This window comes from Taudactylus pleione, unplaced genomic scaffold (genome assembly GCF_031769625.1).
Source record: "Taudactylus pleione unplaced genomic scaffold, aTauple2 ptg000927l, whole genome shotgun sequence".
NCBI classification, from domain to species: domain Eukaryota; kingdom Metazoa; phylum Chordata; class Amphibia; order Anura; family Myobatrachidae; genus Taudactylus; species Taudactylus pleione.
Window position 1 is genome coordinate 358199 of NW_028285328.1, and position 22778 is coordinate 380976.

Here is a 22778-nt window from a genome sequence, read left to right on the forward strand (position 1 = left end):
TCGGGCAGCCGGGATTCAAACTCCCGGCCATACGGCAGCCGGGATATCATACCGATTCCGTTACAGATCCACAATAATAATAATAAGTGAACCTGTGACAGTGTGAAGGCAGCAAAGTGTTTTATGACTGTGAATTGTAGACGCTTATAACAGGCTTTCTGTCTTTGCAAGCTTCATCCACGAGCAGCCGGGAATAAGGTCTCGGCCCTACGCCCTCCGCTGAACGCAGCACAGGGAGGCGCACGTCATACATTATTGGTTTGGTCTCTGTGCTGCATTCACCGGAGTCATGGCGGATCGTGCGCGCATCTTGGCGGCATTTGTGTGAGTGTGTATGGACAATATATCTGTCAGAGATCACCAACCTAATCCCTCTTGATGACACGTATACAGGAACAGTGCTACAATGACACAAATGAAGGCGAGATGGACATTTTGGGGGGCATCTAAAACACTGAATGAATGACATCATCTCAATCATCTAATGGTGCGCTGGGGATGTAAAGTAATTACACCCCTTCCTCATTGGATGACTATGGGTCAGATGGGGTCTGTTTAATTATTTCAATTACCAGAGAATGCTCTGTGCGCTTCCTGCCTGGTGCTGTGATGTCAGTAATAGGATGTGAGCATACTCTGTGCGCTTCCTGCCTGGTGCTGTGATGTCAGTAATAGGATGTGAGCATGCTCTGTGCAATTCCTGCCTGGTGATGTGATGTCAGTAATAGGATGTGAGCATGCTCTGTGCGATTCCTGCCTGGTGCTGTGATGAGGTCAGTAATAGGCTGGGAGCATGCTCTGTGCGCTTCCTGCCTGGTGCTGTGATGTCAGTAATAGGATGTGATCATGCTCTGTACACTTCCTGCCTGGTGCTGTGATGCTGCTGATGTCAGTAATAGCATGTGAGCATGCTCTGTGCGCTTCCTGCCTGGTGCTGTGATGCTGCTGATGTCAGTAATAGGATGAGAGCATGCTCTGTGCGCTTCCTGCGTGATGCTGTGATGTCAGTAATAGGATGTGAGCATGCTCTGTGCGCTTCCTACCTGGTGCTGTGATGATGTCAGTAATAGGATGTGAGCATGCTCTGTGCGCTTCCTGCCTGGTGCTGTGATGTCAGTAATAGGATGTGAGCATGCTCTGTGCGCTTCCTGCCTGGTGCTGTGATGTCAGTAATAGGATGTGAGCATATTCTGTGCGCTTCCTGCCTGGTGCTGTGATGTCAGTAACAGACTGGGAGTATGCTCTGTGCGCTTCCTGCCTGGTGCTGTGATGATGTCAGTAACAGACTGGGAGTATGCTCTGTGCGCTTCCTGCCTGGTGCTGTGATGTCAGTAATAGGATGTGAGCATGCTCTGTGCACTTCCTGCCTGGTGCTGTGATGTCAGTAATAGGATGTGAGCATGCTCTGTGCGCTTCCTGCCTGGTGCTGTGATGTCAGTAATAGGATGTGAGCATGCTCTGTGCGCTTCCTGCCTGGTGCTGTGATGTCAATAACAGACTGGGAGTATGCTCTGTGCGCTTCCTGCCTGGTGCTGTGATGTCAGTAATAGGATGTGAGCATGCTCTGTGCGCTTCCTGCCTGGTGCTGTGATGTCAGTAATAGGATGTGAGCATGCTCTGTGCGCTTCCTGCCTGGTGCTGTGATGTCCGTAACAGACTGGGAGTATGCTCTGTGCGCTTCCTGCCTGGTGCTGTGATGTCAGTAATAGGATGTGAGCATGCTCTGTGCGCTTCCTGCCTGGTGCTGTGATGTCAGTAATAGGATGTGAGCATACTCTGTGCGCTTCCTGCCTGGTGCTGTGATGTCAATAACAGACTGGGAGTATGCTCTGTGCGCTTCCTGCCTGGTGCTGTGATGTCAGTAATAGGATGTGAGCATGCTCTGTGCGCTTCCTGCCTGGTGCTGTGATGTCAGTAATAGGATGTGAGCATACTCTGTGCACTTCCTGCCTGGTGCTGTGATGTCAGTAATAGGATGTGAGCATGCTCTGTGCCCTTCCTGCCTGGTGCTGTGATGTCAGTAATAGGATGTGAGCATGCTCTGTGCACTTCCTGCCTGGTGCTGTGATGTCAGTAATAGGATGTGAGCATGCTCTGTGCGCTTCCTGCCTGGTGCTGTGATGTCAGTAACAGACTGGGAGTATGCTCTGTGCGCTTCCTGCCTGGTGCTGTGATGTCAGTAATAGGATGTGAGCATGCTCTGTGCGCTTCCTGCCTGGTGCTGTGATGCTGCTGATGTCAGTAATAGGCTGAGAGCATGCTCTGCGCTTCCTGCCTGGTTCTGTGATGTCAGTAACAGACTGGGAGTATGCTCTGTGCGCTTCCTGCCTGGTGCTGTGATGTCAGTAACAGACTGGGAGTATGCTCTGTGCGCTTCCTGCCTGGTGCTGTGATGTCAGTAATAGGCTGGGAGCATGCTCTGTGCACTTCCTGCCTGGTGCTGTGATGCTGCTGATGTCAGTAATAGGCTGAGAGCATGCTCTGCGCTTCCTGCCTGGTTCTGTGATGTCAGTAACAGACTGGGAGTATGCTCTGTGCACTTCCTGCCTGGTGCTGTGATGTCAGTAATAGGATGTGACCATGCTCTGTGCGCTTCCTGCCTGGTGCTGTGATGTCAGTAACAGACTGGGAGTATGCTCTGTGCGCTTCCTGCCTGGTGCTGTGATGTCAGTAACAGACTGGGAGTATGCTCTGTGCGCTTCCTGCCTGGTGCTGTGATGTCAGTAATAGGATGTGAGCATGCTCTGTGCGCTTCCTGCCTGGTGCTGTGATGTCAGTAATAGGATGTGAGCATGCTCTGTGCACTTCCTGCCTGGTGCTGTGATGTCAGTAATAGGATGTGAGCATGCTCTGTGCGCTTCCTGCCTGGTGCTGTGATGTCAGTAATAGGATGTGATCATGCTCTGTACACTTCCTGCCTGGTGCTGTGATGCTGCTGATGTCAGTAATAGCATGTGAGCATGCTCTGTGCGCTTCCTGCCTGGTGCTGTGATGCTGCTGATGTCAGTAATAGGCTGTGAGTATGCTCTATGCGCTTCCTGCCTGGTGCTGTGATGTCAGTAACAGACTGGGAGTATGCTCTGTGCACTTCCTGCCTGGTGCTGTGATGTCAGTAATAGGATGTGAGCATGCTCTGTGCGCTTCCTGCCTGGTGCTGTGATGTCAGTAACAGACTGGGAGTATGCTCTGTGCGCTTCCTGCCTGGTGCTGTGATGTCAGTAACAGACTTGGAGTATGCTCTGTGCGCTTCCTGCCTGGTGCTGTGATGTCAGTAATAGGATGTGAGCATGCTCTGTGCACTTCCTGCCTGGTGCTGTGATGTCAGTAATAGGATGTGAGCATGCTCTGTGCACTTCCTGCCTGGTGCTGTGATGTCAGTAATAGGATGTGAGCATGCTCTGTGCGCTTCCTGCCTGGTGCTGTGATGATGTCAGTAATAGGATGTGAGCATGCTCTATGCACTTCCTGCCTGGTGCTGTGATGATGTCAGTAATAGGATGTGAGCATGCTCTGTGCGCTTCCTGCCTGGTGCTGTGATGATGTCAGTAATAGGCTGGGAGCATGCTCTGTGCACTTCCTGCCTGGTGCTGTGATGTCAGTAATAGGATGTGAGCATGCTCTGTGCGCTTCCTGCCTGGTGCTGTGATGTCAGTAATAGGATGTGAGCATGCTCTGTGCGCTTCCTACCTGGTGCTGTGATGTCAGTAACAGACTGGGAGTATGCTCTGTGCGCTTCCTGCCTGGTGCTGTGATGTCAGTAACAGACTGGGAGCATGCTCTGTGCGCTTCCTGCCTGGTGCTGTGATGATGTCAGTAATAGGATGTGAGCATGCTCTGTGCGATTTCTGACTGGTGCTGTGATGTCAGTAATAGGATGTGAGCATGCTCTGTGCGATTCCTGCCTGGTGCTGTGATGATGTCAGTAATAGGATGTGAGCATGCTCTGTGCGCTTCCTGCCTGGTGCTGTGATGTCAGTAATAGGATGTGAGCATGCTCTGTGCACTTCCTGCCTGGTGCTGTGATGTCAGTAATAGGATGTGAGCATGCTCTGTGCGCTTCCTGCCTGGTGCTGTGATGTCAGTAATAGGATGTGAGCATGCTCTGTGCGATTTCTGACTGGTGCTGTGATGTCAGTAATAGGATGTGAGCATGCTCTGTGCGATTCCTGCCTGGTGCTGTGATGATGTCAGTAATAGGATGTGAGCATGCTCTGTGCGCTTCCTGCCTGGTGCTGTGATGTCAGTAATAGGATGTGAGCATGCTCTGTGCACTTCCTGCCTGGTGCTGTGATGTCAGTAATAGCATGTGAGCATGCTCTGTGCGCTTCCTGCCTGGTGCTGTGATGCTGCTGATGTCAGTAATAGGCTGTGAGTATGCTCTATGCGCTTCCTGCCTGGTGCTGTGATGTCAGTAACAGACTGGGAGTATGCTCTGTGCGCTTCCTGCCTGGTGCTGTGATGTCAGTAATAGGATGTGAGCATGCTCTGTGCGCTTCCTGCCTGGTGCTGTGATGTCAGTAATAGGATGTGAGCATGCTCTGTGCCCTTCCTGCCTGGTGCTGTGATGTCAGTAATAGGATGTGAGCATGCTCTGTGCACTTCCTGCCTGGTGCTGTGATGATGTCAATAATAGGATGTGAGCATGCTCTGTGCGCTTCCTGCCTGGTGCTGTGATGCTGCTGATGTCAGTAATAGGCTGTGAGTATGCTCTATGCGCTTCCTGCCTGGTGCTGTGATGTCAGTAACAGACTGGGAGTATGCTCTGTGCGCTTCCTGCCTGGTGCTGTGATGTCAGTAATAGGATGTGAGCATGCTCTGTGCGCTTCCTGCCTGGTGCTGTGATGTCAGTAATAGGATGTGAGCATGCTCTGTGCCCTTCCTGCCTGGTGCTGTGATGTCAGTAATAGGATGTGAGCATGCTCTGTGCACTTCCTGCCTGGTGCTGTGATGTCAGTAATAGGATGTGAGCATGCTCTGTGCGCTTCCTGCCTGGTGCTGTGATGTCAGTAACAGACTGGGAGTATGCTCTGTGCGCTTCCTGCCTGGTGCTGTGATGTCAGTAATAGGATGTGAGCATGCTCTGTGCGCTTCCTGCCTGGTGCTGTGATGTCATTAATAGGCTGGGAGCATGCTCTGTGCACTTCCTGCCTGGTGCTGTGATGCTGCTGATGTCAGTAATAGGCTGAGAGCATGCTCTGCGCTTCCTGCCTGGTGCTGTGATGTCAGTAACAGACTGGGAGTATGCTCTGTGCACTTCCTGCCTGGTGCTGTGATGTCAGTAATAGGATGTGACCATGCTCTGTGCGCTTCCTGCCTGGTGCTGTGATGTCAGTAACAGACTGGGAGTATGCTCTGTGCGCTTCCTGCCTGGTGCTGTGATGTCAGTAACAGACTGGGAGTATGCTCTGTGCGCTTCCTGCCTGGTGCTGTGATGTCAGTAATAGGATGTGAGCATGCTCTGTGCGCTTCCTGCCTGGTGCTGTGATGTCAGTAATAGGATGTGAGCATGCTCTGTGCACTTCCTGCCTGGTGCTGTGATGTCAGTAATAGGATGTGAGCATGCTCTGTGCGCTTCCTGCCTGGTGCTGTGATGATGTCAGTAATAGGATGTGAGCATGCTCTGTGCGCTTCCTGCCTGGTGCTGTGATGATGTCAGTAATAGGATGTGAGCATGCTCTGTGCGCTTCCTGCCTGGTGCTGTGATGTCAGTAATAGGTTGTGAGCATGCTCTGTGCACTTCCTGCCTGGTGCTGTGATGTCAGTAATAGGATGTGAGCATGCTCTGTGCGCTTCCTGCCTGGTGCTGTGATGATGTCAGTAATAGGATGTGAGCATGCTCTGTGCACTTCCTGCCTGGTGCTGTGATGATGTCAGTAATAGGCTGGGAGCATGCTCTGTGCGCTTCCTGCCTGGTGCTGTGATGTCAGTAATAGGTTGTGAGCATGCTCTGTGCACTTCCTGCCTGGTGCTGTGATGTCAGTAATAGGATGTGAGCATGCTCTGTGCGCTTCCTGCCTGGTGCTGTGATGTCAGTAACAGACTGGGAGCATGCTCTGTGCGCTTCCTGCCTGGTGCTGTGATGATGTCAGTAATAGGATGTGAGCATGCTCTGTGCGATTTCTGACTGGTGCTGTGATGTCAGTAATAGGATGTGAGCATGCTCTGTGCGATTCCTGCTTGGTGCTGTGATGATGTCAGTAATAGGATGTGAGCATGCTCTGTGCGCTTCCTGCCTGGTGCTGTGATGTCAGTAATAGGATGTGAGCATGCTCTGTGCACTTCCTGCCTGGTGCTGTGATGTCAGTAATAGGATGTGAGCATGCTCTGTGCGCTTCCTGCCTGGTGCTGTGATGTCAGTAATAGGATGTGAGCATGCTCTGTGCACTTCCTGCCTGGTGCTGTGATGCTGCTGATGTCAGTAATAGGCTGAGAGCATGCTCTGCGCTTCCTGCCTGGTGCTGTGATGTCAGTAATAGGATGTGAGCATGCTCTGTGCGCTTCCTGCCTGGTGCTGTGATGTCAGTAATAGGATGTGAGCATGCTCTGTGCACTTCCTGCCTGGTGCTGTGATGTCATTAATAGGCTGGGAGCATGCTCTGTGCACTTCCTGCCTGGTGCTGTGATGCTGCTGATGTCAGTAATAGGCTGAGAGCATGCTCTGCGCTTCCTGCCTGGTGCTGTGATGTCAGTAATAGGATGTGAGCATGCTCTGTGCGCTTCCTGCCTGGTGCTGTGATGATGTCAATAATAGGATGTGAGCATGCTCTGTGCGCTTCCTGCCTGGTGCTGTGATGCTGCTGATGTCAGTAATAGGCTGTGAGTATGCTCTATGCGCTTCCTGCCTGGTGCTGTGATGTCAGTAACAGACTGGGAGTATGCTCTGTGCGCTTCCTGCCTGGTGCTGTGATGATGTCAGTAACAGACTGGGAGTATGCTCTGTGCGCTTCCTGCCTGGTGCTGTGATGTCAGTAATAGGATGTGAGCATGCTCTGTGCGCTTTCTGCCTGGTGCTGTGATGTCAGTAACAGACTGGGAGTATGCTCTGTGCGCTTCCTGCCTGGTGCTGTGATGTCAGTAATAGGATGTGAGCATGCTCTGTGCGCTTCCTGCCTGGTGCTGTGATGTCAGTAATAGGATGTGAGCATGCTCTGTGCACTTCCTGCCTGGTGCTGTGATGTCAGTAATAGGATGTGAGCATGCTCTGTGCGCTTCCTGCCTGGTGCTGTGATGTCAGTAATAGGATGTGAGCATGCTCTGTGCGCTTCCTACCTGGTGCTGTGATGTCAGTAACAGACTGGGAGTATGCTCTGTGCACTTCCTGCCTGGTGCTGTGATGTCAGTAATAGGATGTGAGCATGCTCTGTGCGCTTCCTGCCTGGTGCTGTGATGTCAGTAATAGGATGTGAGCATGCTCTGTGCGCTTCCTGCCTGGTGCTGTGATGTCAGTAACAGACTGGGAGTATGCTCTGTGCACTTCCTGCCTGGTGCTGTGATGTCAGTAATAGGATGTGAGCATGCTCTGTGCGCTTCCTGCCTGGTGCTGTGATGCTGCTGATGTCAGTAATAGGCTGTGAGTATGCTCTATGCGCTTCCTGCCTGGTGCTGTGATGTCAGTAACAGACTGGGAGTATGCTCTGTGCGCTTCCTGCCTGGTGCTGTGATGATGTCAGTAACAGACTGGGAGTATGCTCTGTGCGCTTCCTGCCTGGTTCTGTGATGTCAGTAATAGGATGTGAGCATGCTCTGTGCGCTTTCTGCCTGGTGCTGTGATGTCAGTAACAGACTGGGAGTATGCTCTGTGCGCTTCCTGCCTGGTGCTGTGATGTCAGTAATAGGATGTGAGCATGCTCTGTGCGCTTCCTGCCTGGTGCTGTGATGTCAGTAATAGGATGTGAGCATGCTCTGTGCACTTCCTGCCTGGTGCTGTGATGTCAGTAATAGGATGTGAGCATGCTCTGTGCGCTTCCTGCCTGGTGCTGTGATGTCAGTAATAGGATGTGAGCATGCTCTGTGCGCTTCCTACCTGGTGCTGTGATGTCAGTAACAGACTGGGAGTATGCTCTGTGCACTTCCTGCCTGGTGCTGTGATGTCAGTAATAGGATGTGAGCATGCTCTGTGCGCTTCCTGCCTGGTGCTGTGATGTCAGTAATAGGATGTGAGCATGCTCTGTGCGCTTCCTGCCTGGTGCTGTGATGTCAGTAACAGACTGGGAGTATGCTCTGTGCACTTCCTGCCTGGTGCTGTGATGTCAGTAATAGGATGTGAGCATGCTCTGTGCGCTTCCTGCCTGGTGCTGTGATGATGTCAGTAATAGGATGTGAGCATGCTCTGTGCGCTTCCTGCCTTGTGCTGTGATGATGTCAGTAATAGGCTGGGAGCATGCTCTGTGCGCTTCCTGCCTGGTGCTGTGATGTCAGTAATAGGATGTGAGCATGCTCTGTGCGCTTCCTGCCTGGTGCTGTGATGTCAGTAATAGGATGTGAGCATGCTCTGTGCGCTTCCTGCCTGGTGCTGTGATGTCAGTAATAGGATGTGAGCATGCTCTGTGCGCTTCCTGCCTGGTGCTGTGATGTCAGTAATAGGATGTGAGCATGCTCTGTGCGCTTCCTGCCTGGTGCTGTGATGTCAGTAATAGGATGTGAGCATGCTCTGTGCGCTTCCTGCCTGGTGCTGTGATGTCAGTAATAGGATGTGAGCATGCTCTGTGCGCTTCCTGCCTGGTGCTGTGATGTCAGTAATAGGATGTGAGCATGCTCTGTGCGCTTCCTGTCTGGTGCTGTGATGATGTCAGTAATAGGATGTGAGCATGCTCTGTGCGGTTCCTGCCTGGTGCTGTGATGATGTCAGTATTAGGATGTGAGCATGCTCTGTGCGATTCCTGCCTGGTGCTGTGATGATGTCAGTATTAGGATGTGAGCATGCTCTGTGCGCTTCCTGCCTGGTGCTGTGATGCTGCTGGTGTTGGTAACAGACTGGCAGTATGCTCTGTGCTGTGGGTGCTTCTTATGCTCCCTTATAGACCCGGTGAGAGAGTATTACTGAGCAGTGTTAGTATTTTTGCAATGCTTTAGGCAATCTGGTACCAAAGAGAAATAAGAGCCGAGATCCAGGATTATTAATCAGTGAGATCATGGACTTGATTGATACTTGGTTAGAATTTCCCACATCTGCATAATATGGATTAAAGGATGGATATTACTCTCCTTAATCTGCAAGTAAGATACAATAGACAGGATTTCAGGCTCAGCCCAAATCACATCTGTAATATGATGGCAGAACTAGGACGACAAGTTCATCTCTCACTAAATAACCAGAAATAAAATGTGACATAAACTGACCATTGTCACATTACTGTACGTGCTGTCCTGACCCACTGGTGGTACTCCTGCAGCTGGCAGTGACCCTGCTATTGTTTATCTATAATAACTTAATAAGAACGTTGTGTCTGTTTGTTCCAAGTTGGCGCAAAAACTACTGAACCGATTACCATGAAAACTGCATCATTTTGTAGCAACTCCTAGAAATAACCTGCACGTAGGAGCTCATTCAGATCCGATCGCTAAGCAGCGGTTGCTCGCTGTTGCCGATAATCGTAAATCTGTGCATGCGTACGGTTCGCAATGCACTTGCGCAAGCCAGTCTTAGCGATCTGGAATCGAGCGCTCGTTGCACACAGACTGGCCGCTATTTTGAGTGACAGCGCCATTTGTGGGTGGTAACGGGAAGGTGCTTGTGAACCGGGGTGTGGATGTGCGAACGCAGGCGTGTCTGGCCATCAGAGCGGAGTTTAATGGGTGTGCATTATTAGCAAAGTACCGTCATTGAACACGTCACTTGGTTGCTTTTTAGTCTGAACTGCTCGCAGTCTATCACAAGCACTGCGAACAGCTCCGATGGCCCTCGATGTTCCCAATTTAAGTACCCACTTCCTGGAGATGACATGTGCAGCGAGTGACAGGGGGGAGGTTTTATAGTCCTGCGTACGCTCACTGCCATCGCTCTCTAGGACATAGAGGGCGTCCTTACACCGCAAGATGCGATCACTTGATTTGCATTCCCGGCCCCTTTTGCAAGCGAGCGGCCGCTGCTTAGCGATTGGGTCTGAATAAGCTCCTTAGTTACATCTCCATCCGTCATGTTAAAGCTGAGCAATAACAAAAACTAAATTTATTGACTCCATTAATGCAAGAGATAGGTGTGGCACCATGTGTGTGGCTGGTAATGGGTGGGGGGGAGAGGTGCTTTGTGCCTGCGGTCACATGAATAGGATAGGTTACATAGCAGTCTGTACACAGGGCACACAGTGACATTGGTGAGATAGGTGTGGCACCATGTGTGTGGCTGGTAAGGGGTGGGGGGGAGAGGTGCTTTGTGCCTGCGGTCACATGAATAGGATAGGCTACATAGCAGTCTGTGCACAGGGCACACAGTGACATTGGTGAGATAGGTGTGTCACCATGTGTGTGGCTGGTAAGGGGTGGGGGGGAGAGGTGCTTGGTGCCCGCGGTCACATGAATAGGATAGGCTACATAGCAGTCTGTGCACAGGGCACACAGTGACATTGGTGAAATAGGTGTGGCACCATGTGTGTGGCTGGTAAGGGGTGGGGGGAGAGGGGCTTTGGGCCTGTGGATAGGGCACACAGTGACATTGGTGTGAGTGGTGGGTGAAGGTGTTGTTGCCCCCAGTCTGTATAGCGCTGCTGGTCACATGGGCCCCTATGGAAAGTATTACACCTAGAGCCCCTCACATAAATGTTAGTAGAAGTGATTTCATTGCGGGTAACAGCTAGTGAGTAATAATATCTGTATACAATACACTGACTATTATACATACAGGAATAAATATACAGTGTAGAGCTGGTCCTCACTACGTACATGGAGATATATATAGTGGAGGAGATACAGAATGTATTAGAGAGAGATGATTGTTGGACCCTCCGCTCTCCACTAATAATCTTCTCCTGTCTCTTAGGTGGTTAATGGGGAGACGGTCGAATGACAGCCGGTACTGTGGTCATCACCGGTGGAATTTTAGCGACTGTTATACTTCTGTGTATTATCGCAGTCCTGTGCTACTGCAGGTTACAGGTAAGGCGCGGCCTCGGGGCGGGGTGCTGCATGGCATCGGGGTCAGGGGGCGGGGGTGCTGCAGGGGGAGGGGGTGCTGCATGGCATCGGGGTCAAGGGGCGGGGGTTCTGCATGGCATCGGGGTCAGGGGGCGGGGGTGCTGCATGGCATCGGGGTCAGGGGTGCTGCATGGCGTCGGGGCGGGGGTGCTGCATGGCATCAGGGTCAGGGGGCGGGGGTGCTGCATGGCATCGGGGTCAGGGGGCGGGGGTGCTGCATGGCATCGGGGTCGGGGCGGGGATGCTGCATGGCATCGGGGTCAGGGGGCGGGGATGCTGCATGGCATCGGGGTCGGGGCGGGGGTGCAGCATGGCATCGGGGTCAGCACCTTACACACGGTTGCATTGGTAGAGTGCAGGGACATTACTATCTTATTATATAAGTAATTATTTTATATCATCTACACTAATTTTAATGATGGTGACACTTTAAACAACATCTTCCTGTGTGGGAGATGTATCAACCAATCGGCTTCTCTCATCTTACAGGCTGTGTCTGACAAATGATAAAAGCTGATTGGTCGGTTCTTTCTTTCTCCACCTGATACATCTCCCCCTGCGACAGTATTACATGCCGGGCTGATGGTCCCTGGATCAGATGATACATCTCCCCCTATACGTTACCTTACCTCAGTGCTCTCCTGCAGTGTTTGGTATATACATCTCCCCCTATAGGTTACCTTACCTCAGTGCTCTCCTGCAGTGTTGGGTATATACATGCGCCCCTATACGTTACCTTACCTCAGTGCTCTCCTGCAGTGTGTTTGGTATATACATGCGCCCGTATACGTTACCTTACCTCAGTGCTCTCCTGCAGTGTTTGGTATATACATGCGCCCCTATACGTTACCTTACCTCAGTGCTCTCCTGCAGTGTTTGGTATATACATGCGCCCCTATACGTTACCTTACCTCAGTGCTCTCCTGCAGTGTTTGGTATATACATCTCCCCCTATACGTTACCTTACCTCAGTGCTCTCCTGCAGTGTTTGGTATATACATCTCCCCCTATACGTTACCTTACCTCAGTGCTCTCCTGCAGTGTTTGGTATATACATCTCCCCCTATACGTTACCTTACCTCAGTGCTCTCCTGCAGTGTTTGGTATATACATGCACCCCTATACGTTACCTTACCTCAGTGCTCTCCTGCAGTGTTTGGTATATACATGCGCCCCTATACGTTACCTTACCTCAGTGCTCTCCTGCAGTGTGTTTGGTATATACATGCACCCCTATACGTTACCTTACCTCAGTGCTCTCCTGCAGTGTTTGGTATATACATGCGCCCCTATACGTTACCTTACCTCAGTGCTCTCCTGCAGTGTTTGGTATATACATGCGCCCCTATACGTTACCTTACCTCAGTGCTCTCCTGCAGTGTTTGGTATATACATCTCCCCCTATACGTTACCTTACCTCAGTGCAGTATGTTTGTCATCATGCAAATTGTTTCATTGGTTGTTTATTGCCCTGAGGATCTGCTCTGTGAATACAGCTTGTTCCAGTGGTCGGCAACATGTGACACTCCAGTTGCTGTAGAACTGCACTTCCCAGCATGCCCTGCCGGTGTTAGCATGCCTCTGTCAGTGTCTCTTGGGATTAGGGTTGGCAATTTTTTTTTTTTACAAAATAGCCTGAGACACACTGGGGGCGTGGCCAAGTACAAGCGCTGTGGCCACGCCCCACCCCAAAAAAGATTAAAAAACACTCTGCGCGGTGAGCCCAGCCCAGGGGCGGCGACTCAGGGGGTGGTGTCCGTGTGTGTAGTCTGGCCGCATTATGATGCCTGCAGTGCCCCCGGCTCACACGTAACCGGCTGCTATATCAGTACAGTGTCAGTCCGCTGCCCAGGTCCTCACCCACCTTTGGCTGTAGCTCCTGGCTCGGGGACAGACTGCTCTCCCTATGAAACTGAGACATTTGGGCGTCCCGAAGACTGTCTTTGGGATCCGGGACACAGACCCCAATACCGGCACGATCCCAGAAAAACCATGACATATAGCAACCCTGGCTGGGATGTGTAGTTCCACAGCAGCTGGAGTGCAGCATGTTGCCTAACCCTGACCTATCCAAAGCACAGGTCACATAGGTGATTTGCAACATGTTTGAATTAAGTGGACTCTGGATTTTATAAAGGTTTTGTTGTTGAGCACATTTGGTGACAAAGGTAAAGCAATGTATTTAGGAGAAGTCAGAAGAAGACATGGCTGCACTAGTGCCATAGGGTCATCCGACGGTGCACGAATGCCATAGAGTCATCCGACGGCGCACTAATGCACAAATACCATAGAGTCATCAGGGTGCACGAATGCCATAGAGTCATCCGACGGCGCACTAATGCCATAGAGTCATCCGACGGCGCACTAATGCCATAGAGTCATCCGACGGCGCACTAATGCCATAGAGTCATCCGACGGCGCACTAATGCCATAGGGTCATCCGACGGCGCACTAATGCCATAGGGTCATCCGACGGCGCACTAATGCCATAGGGTCATCCGACGGCGCACTAATGCCATAGGGTCATCCGACGGTGCACTAATGCACAAATACCATAGAGTCATCTGATGGTGCTCTAATGCCATAGTCATCCGACTGCGCACTAATGCCATAGAGTCATCCGACTGCGCACTAATGCCATAGAGTCATCCGACTGCGCACTAATGCCATAGAGTCATCCGACTGCGCACTAATGCCATAGAGTCATCCGACTGCGCACTAATGCCAGAGTCATCCGACTGCGCACTAATGCCATAGAGTCATCCGACTGCGCACTAATGCCATAGAGTCATCCGACTGCGCACTAATGCCATAGAGTCATCCGACTGCGCACTAATGCCATAGAGTCATCCGACTGCGCACTAATGCCATAGAGTCATCCGACGGCGCACTAATGCCATAGAGTCATCCGACGGCGCACTAATGCCATAGAGTCATCCGACGGCGCACTAGTGCCATAGAGTCATCCGACGGCGCACTAGTGCCATAGGGTCATCTGACGGTGCACTAATGCACAAATACCATAGTCATCCGATGGTGCTCTAATGCCATAGAGTCATCCGACTGCGCACTAATGCCATAGTCATCCGACTGCGCACTAATGCCATAGAGTCATCCGACTGCGCACTAATGCCATAGAGTCATCCGACTGCGCACTAATGCCATAGAGTCATCCGACTGCGCACTAATGTCATAGAGTCATCCGACTGCGCACTAATGCCATAGAGTCATCCGACTGCGCACTAATGCCATAGAGTCATCCGACGGCGCACTAGTGCCATAGAGTCATCCGACGGCGCACTAGTGCCATAGAGTCATCCGACGGCGCACTAATGCCATAGGGTCATCCGACGGTGCACTAATGCACAAATACCATAGAGTCATCCGATGGTGCTCTAATGCCATAGAGTCATCCGACTGCGCACTAATGCCATAGAGTCATCCGACTGCGCACTAATGCCATAGAGTCATCCGACGGTGCACTAATGCACAAATACCATAGAGTCATCCGACGGTGCTCTAATGCCATAGAGTCATCCGACTGCGCACTAATGCCATAGAGTCATCCGACTGCGCACTAATGCCATAGAGTCATCCGACTGCGCACTAATGCCATAGAGTCATCCGACTGCGCACTAATGCCATAGAGTCATCCGACTGCGCACTAATGCCATAGAGTCATCCGACTGCGCACTAATGCCATAGAGTCATCCGACGGTGCACTAATGCACAAATACCATAGAGTCATCCGACGGTGCTCTAATGCCATAGAGTCATCCGACTGCGCACTAATGCCATAGAGTCATCCGACTGCGCACTAATGCCATAGTCATCCGACTGCGCACTAATGCCATAGAGTCATCCGACGGCGCACTAATACCATAGAGTCATCCGACGGCGCACTAGTGCCATAGAGTCATCCGACGGCGCACTAATGCCATAGGGTCATCCGACGGTGCACTAATGCACAAATACCATAGAGTCATCCGATGGTGCTCTAATGCCATAGAGTCATCCGACTGCGCACTAATGCCATAGAGTCATCCGACTGCGCACTAATGCCATAGAGTCATCCGACTGCGCACTAATACCATAGAGTCATCCGACGGCGCACTAATGCCATAGTCATCCGACTGCGCACTAATGCCATAGAGTCATCCGACTGCGCACTAATGCCATAGAGTCATCCGACTGCGCACTAATGCCATAGAGTCATCCGACGGCGCACTAATGCACAAATACCATAGAGTCATCCGACGGCGCACTAATGCCATAGAGTCATCCGACGGCGCACTAATACCATAGAGTCATCCGACGGCGCACTAGTGCCATAGAGTCATCCGACGGCGCACTAATGCCATAGGGTCATCCGACGGTGCACTAATGCACAAATACCATAGAGTCATCCGATGGTGCTCTAATGCCATAGAGTCATCCGACTGCGCACTAATGCCATAGAGTCATCCGACTGCGCACTAATGCCATAGAGTCATCCGACGGTGCACTAATGCACAAATACCATAGAGTCATCCGACGGTGCTCTAATGCCATAGAGTCATCCGACTGCGCACTAATGCCATAGAGTCATCCGACTGCGCACTAATGCCATAGAGTCATCCGACTGCGCACTAATGCCATAGAGTCATCCGACTGCGCACTAATGCCATAGAGTCATCCGACGGTGCACTAATGCACAAATACCATAGAGTCATCCGACGGTGCTCTAATGCCATAGAGTCATCCGACTGCGCACTAATGCCATAGAGTCATCCGACTGCGCACTAATGCCATAGAGTCATCCGACTGCGCACTAATGCCATAGAGTCATCCGACTGCGCACTAATGCCATAGAGTCATCCGACTGCGCACTAATGCCATAGAGTCATCCGACTGCGCACTAATGCCATAGAGTCATCCGACTGCGCACTAATGCCATAGAGTCATCCGACGGCGCACTAATACCATAGAGTCATCCGACGGCGCACTAGTGCCATAGAGTCATCCGACGGCGCACTAATGCCATAGGGTCATCCGACGGTGCACTAATGCACAAATACCATAGAGTCATCCGATGGTGCTCTAATGCCATAGAGTCATCCGACTGCGCACTAATGCCATAGAGTCATCCGACTGCGCACTAATGCCATAGAGTCATCCGACGGTGCACTAATGCACAAATACCATAGAGTCATCCGACGGTGCTCTAATGCCATAGAGTCATCCGACTGCGCACTAATGCCATAGAGTCATCCGACTGCGCACTAATGCCATAGTCATCCGACTGCGCACTAATGCCATAGAGTCATCCGACGGCGCACTAATGCCATAGAGTCATCCGACTGCGCACTAATGCCATAGTCATCCGACTGCGCACTAATGCCATAGAGTCATCCGACTGCGCACTAATGCCATAGAGTCATCCGACTGCGCACTAATGCCATAGAGTCATCCGACGGCGCACTAATACCATAGAGTCATCCGACGGCGCACTAGTGCCATAGAGTCATCCGACGGCGCACTAATGCCATAGGGTCATCCGACGGTGCACTAATGCACAAATACCATAGAGTCATCCGATGGTGCTCTAATGCCATAGAGTCATCCGACTGCGCACTAATGCCATAGAGTCATCCGACGGCGCACTAATACACAAATACCATAGAGTCATCCGATGGTGCTCTAATGCCATAGAGTCATCCGACTGCGCACTAATGCCATAGAGTCATCCGACTGCGCACTAATGCCATAGAGTCATCCGACGGTGCACTAATGCACAAATACCATAGAGTCATCCGATGGTGCTCTAATGCCATAGAGTCATCCGACTGCGCACTAATGCCATAGAGTCATCCGACTGTGCACTAATGCCATAGAGTCATCCGACGGCGCTCTAATGCCATAGAGTCATCCGACGGCGCACTAATGCCATAGAGTCATCCGACGGCGCTCTAATGCCATAGAGTCATCCGACGGCGCACTAATGCCATAGAGTCATCCGACGGCGCACTAATGCCATAGAGTCATCCGACTGCGCACTAATGCCATAGAGTCATCCGACGGCGCACTAATGCCATAGAGTCATCCGACTGCGCACTAATGCCATAGGGTCATCCGACGGTTCAGGAATTACAAGTGTTGAATATAACTGTTCAGCTCAGTTGGCTACTATGAAGGGTTTCTACCACTGACCAAAGTGATACTTGTAGTGTAAGTGGTGTCACTGTAGTGTAAGTGGTGTCATGAAGCTGTTGATTATATTGTTTCCTCCTCTCAGTATTACTGCTGCAAGAAGGAGGACTCGGAAGAGGATGAGGAAGAGCCCGATTTCGCTGTCCATTCCCGCTTCCCACCGGTACATTGCAACCGAAATGTAGTATTAGCCAATGGCCCCTCCATCTACGCTTCCCCCTACAACAAAAAGCATCCACCCTACCGGAGCGTGTGTCATGGCTGCTCCCACAATGAGCCGCCAGCTTTCCTCCTGCAGCCGCCGGAGGAGATCCGAAATGGCGGCGAGCGCATCGCCTACAAGACGATCAGCCAGGAAGAGATTGAACTGCCGGTTAACCTGAGTAGTCTGCAGGTGCTAAATCCCAACCGTCTGTCCGCCATGAGAGAGGCCTTTTCCCGCTCACGCAGTATTAGCACGGATGTGTGAGGACACGGAGGCGCCAGCTGGAGTTGTATTTGGCATCGCTCGGTACCACTTGTTCCGTCATCACATTTGTGGAAAGAAATAGGAGGAATCTGTGTTTGCTGAGAAGACACCGAAACCTTTTCTTGAAAATAAAATCCAGAAGCTTCTGTTCTCCCCGTACGACCGTGTTGTGCAGCAACAAGCACTAAAGCACAGTACAACTGCTTCCAAAGTCCGCTGCACCAGTCCCAGTGTTCTATGAGCTTTTACATTAATGGCAAAGTGTTTTTAATCTATGAATGTATTTATACATTATGTTCCAGATATAAATATATATAATATGTCACTTTAATGTAACAATGAGAGAACAAACGTGGACAGGTTACATTCGGGTCTTCGTGTGGGGGCTGATGGCTGAGAAGTTCTTTTTTGGTTTTATTTATTAACCTGTACCTGTGGGAATGCTCAGTATTGTATTGACGGCGTTCACGTTTTTACGTCTGCGAATGGTATTAATGCAACTTTTTACTATAAAGAAATGTTTGTACGGTTGAGATGCAGTTACCAGGACAATAACGGCGACCGGAAATTTATGCAAAGACAGAAGAGAGACCTCTTATTTTTATTCATATTTGTAAGGGACGAGGCGAATACGCCCCAGCGTCAGGCAGAACATGGCGGCCCTGGCTCACGCTGTAGTGGATAATCTGGAGGTTTAGTCAATCAGATGACGATTTCCTTAGTGTCCTCCCAGATCAAACCGAGAGCTCTAAGCGGTGACTCTGGCTGCAGTAATATATATATATTTATACACTGGGATGTTTTTATATAATAGAGGGTGAACGGTTTATCTTCCGAAGTAGATATATATATATATAACAAATTCCACACCATAACACCATAACACCATATTTAGTTTGTCAGGAAACGTGCGAATGGCGGGATATTTTTTATAACTGTGTTTGTGCAGGTTGTGAGTTTATGGTACACATGGGGTTGAATTAACATTTATTAAAGTCTTTTTAACCATTTAACTGCCCAAGACAAAAAAAAAAAAACTAAAAAGCCTCAGCTGCTGAAGAACAGCTTGAGCTGCGCTGCTATCTGCCAACCTGTGATCACGCCAGAGGGGGCGCTGCGGCACCTTCCGCACTTACATGTGCAGATACAGGAAAATATAAAGTCAGAATTACTGTCGTCATCTGTTTGTAAAATGCATCTGTCCTGAGCGCTAATATGTTTTTGTCAAGACCGATATTTTATTTATCATGTATTTGGAGCGCACATCTGCAGCGCCTCTCTCCCATGTCTAATTACGCCCTAATTCCTTTCTGAGAAACGATGACAATAATTAGCAAAGTGTCAGAATGGATCTGGTGGGAGAGGGGCGAATCCTTGTGATTCCTGCATCATTCTGTCCCAGACGTTACCCAGGAGCCGCCGTGCGCCAGTAACGCCGGTGCACGCCATATCCACGGACACTAAGAAAGTCATTTCACATTTGTAGAAAGGGAATTATTGATGGAAGTTCAAACCCTTCACAGATACTTTGCTGTTACTGAATCAAAAGGGAAAATTAATAAAACTTAGAAGTAAAATGTGTTCAGGCAACAAATTCTTAATATAATATATTTATTCTCAAGATATTGTGCTCGCACCTACACTCTACAGAGAATATTTATTCATTCACATAAATCCCATTTGTACTCATCCACAACAGGCCAAATAAGGCGACAGTGTAGTTACAGCTGCCATGTAATATATAGTGTGTATATTATGTATATAATCCGGCTCCAGCATGTAGCACAGACACATTTGTGTTGTATTCTAGATTTGTTCTGCTGGATTCGGTAACACTGTATCTATGGAGGGGATTGCACATGTATTGATCATCCCCTTATTGCGTTCCTCTATTCGCCCCTCCCCCACCAGGCCGCAGTAAGGCGCTTGTTCATTACTTATACTGATATAGAGGAGCCGCCGAGGACAAAACTCTCCTTATCTTATGCTAATGGGGGCTCCGGGCGCTGTGTAGCACTGACGCACTTGTGTGTGAGATTGTTACATTGGTAGACGTTGGCCCAACACATCCCGTAATAACTAGAGACGAGCCGGGACCGCCAGGAAAATGAAGTTGTTAAATAACCTTTTCACATGAAGTGAGATGTAATCGAGCATCTTCCTGTACAAGTCTCCCCTAACGAGTTCACATGAAGTGAGATGTAACGAGTCTCCCCTAACAAGTTCACATTAAAACAGTTTAAAAACCCTTACACATAAGATATGCGGTATATAGCGCCCCGATATATACTGGCTGGGTAATAGCTGCTACACGGATAATACAGCGGCCGGGCCGATATACACTGGGGCGATGATGCCATGGCCGCAGCGGCCTCACTGGCTGCATCTACATTGTGCACGGACGGGACGATGTGCAGCTGCGTGACCTATGACATTACACCATCTATAGGTCATGTCCAGCCCAGGCCGCTCGGAAGAGCCCAGCGCTGCCTAGGCCCGAAATTTGCATGGTGGCAGACTCTGGCATGAAGCCTGCAATGCGGACACGGGGCGCAGGCCATCAGGTCGGTCGCAGTTGCAGCTGTCCCTCATGCTGGAACCATTTATATTTACCACATACAGAATGATGCTCCTATGGGACAGTCTCCTGTTCTGTATTATATGGAGGGAGCAGAATCACAGCCTACGGTGCACACACTCTCATATATCCCAATATCTACAAAGCCAATCACCACAGTGCACACAGACTGCAATACAACCTGCTCCACCTGTAAATCTCTTCTCTCTTCCGTATATGCACTTTTATACAATTGTATTGTTATACAGAGTGGTAGATGGGCAAATGGCTGGTCCCAGCATTCCCGCTCACCCGTCATGTACCCGCCTGTTCCTCAGCAGCTCCGTCACACGTGACACGTTTAGCAATAATAATATATAACACAGAGAGCTCATACATTATAGTGATCATCTACCATTAGCTTATTAATGATATTGCCAAGATGAGAATTCTCCATATTCTCCCAACCTACTAAGTCAATTCCTCCTGACAAGCCATGTTTTAATGATTTCCTTGCCTGAGCCCACCTGCTATAATGACTGATTTCACCGCCGCACGATCTGGGAGAATTGCTAAACACAATTCATTAAACATATGGGTGGGTTTCAGTAACAATACTTTTGATTGGTTGTTATGGACACTGTGTCCTGTACTGAATATATCCTTCCTTACTAGCATCCAACAGGATAATTTACAGCAGCGAAAGTCTGGACCTGCGCATACAGTGACTGCGCTTAGCCAATGACGCTCCAATGTGACCCATCCGCTTCATCGTACCGCTAACAACTCATAGGACTAACATAACTGTAGTGTCACTTAGCAACACCGTACAGCCGTTCACTTTATTTTAGCATCAGCGCGGTCATCTCGAGTGACTATGGCAGTGGTTCCCAAACTGTGCGCCGTGGCACCCTAGGGTGCCTTGGGACATGTGCAGGGGTACCTCAGGTTGGTGGTCCAGCACCAAGTCACATTATTTATGGTCAATGTAATGTAAATATGAGGACAAACAGAAGCACATCCCCGTCCTCACCACATAACTGACCCTAAGGATGACAGGTCATCACATCCCTGTCCCCACCACATAACTGACCCTAAGGATGACAGCACATCCCCGTCCTCACCACATAACTGACCCTAAGGATGACAGGTCATCACATCCCTGTCCCCACCACATAACTGACCCTAAGGATGACAGGTCATCACATCCCTGTCCCCACCACATAACTGACCCTAAGGATGACAGCACATCCCCGTCCTCACCACATAACTGACCCTAAGGGTGACAGGTCAGCACATCCCTGTCCCCATCACATAACTGACCCTAAGGATGACAGGTCAGCACATCCCTGTCCTCGCCACATAACTGACCCTAAGGGTGACAGGTCAGCACATCCCTGTCCCCATCACATAACTGACCCTAAGGATGACAGGTCAGCACATCCCTGTCCCCCACCACATAACTGACCCTAAGGATGACAGCACATCCCCGTCCTCACCACATAACTGACCCTAAGGATGACAGCACATCCCCGTCCTCACCACATAACTGACCCTAAGGGTGACAGCACATCCCCGTCCTCACCACATAACTGACCCTAAGGATGACAGCACATCCCTGTCCTCACCACATAACTGACCCTAAGGGTGACAGGTCAGCACATCCCTGTCCTCACCACATAACTGACCCTAAGGATGACAGCACATCCCTGTCCTCACCACATAACTGACCCTAAGGGTGACAGCACATCCCTGTCCCCACCACATAACTGACCCTAAGGATGACAGCACATCCCCGTCCTCACCACATAACTGACCCTAAGGGTGACAGGTCAGCACATCCCCGTCCTCACCACATAACTGACCCTAAGGGTGACAGGTCAGCACATCCCCGTCCCCACCACATAACTGACCCTAAGGGTGACAGGTCAGCACATCCCCGTCCTCACCACATAACTGACCCTAAGGGTGACAGCACATCCCCGTCCTCACCACATAACTGACCCTAAGGGTGACAGCACATCCCCGTCCTCACCACATAACTGACCCTAAGGGTGACAGGTCAGCACATCCCCGTCCTCACCACATAACTGACCCTAAGGATGACAGGTCAGCACATCCCTGTCCTCACCACATAACTGACCCTAAGGGTGACAGGTCAGCACATCCCTGTCCCCACCACATAACTGATCCTAAGGGTGACAGGTCAGCACATCCCCATCCCCACCACATAACTGACCCTAAGGATGACAGCACATCCCCGTCCTCACCACATAACTGACCCTAAGGATGACAGCACATCCCTGTCCTCACCACATAACTGACCCTAAGGATAACAGGTCAGCACATCCCCATCCCCACCACATAACTGACCCTAAGGATGACAGCACATCCCTGTCCTCACCACATAACTGACCCTAAGGGTGACAGCAC

General features: G+C 50.5%; 1 protein-coding gene across 8 annotated transcripts in view; it reads left to right on the plus strand.

The window, feature by feature from the left end:
• Positions 1 to 21979, plus strand: part of FAM163B (family with sequence similarity 163 member B) — a 179163-nt gene extending 157184 nt beyond the window's left edge. For 7 of the 8 annotated variants that reach the window (XM_088459695.1, XM_088459694.1, XM_088459696.1 and 4 more), the window contains 2 exons: positions 10976 to 11091; positions 17405 to 21979. In XM_088459695.1, coding sequence (XP_088315821.1) covers positions 10999 to 11091; positions 17405 to 17788 — 477 coding nt within the window. In that variant the 5' untranslated portion in view covers positions 10976 to 10998 and the 3' untranslated portion in view covers positions 17789 to 21979. The remainder of the gene's footprint in view (positions 1 to 10975; positions 11092 to 17404) is intronic. The other variant, XR_015872972.1, reaches the window with a different exon arrangement.
• The last annotated feature ends 799 nt before the right edge of the window (positions 21980 to 22778 follow it).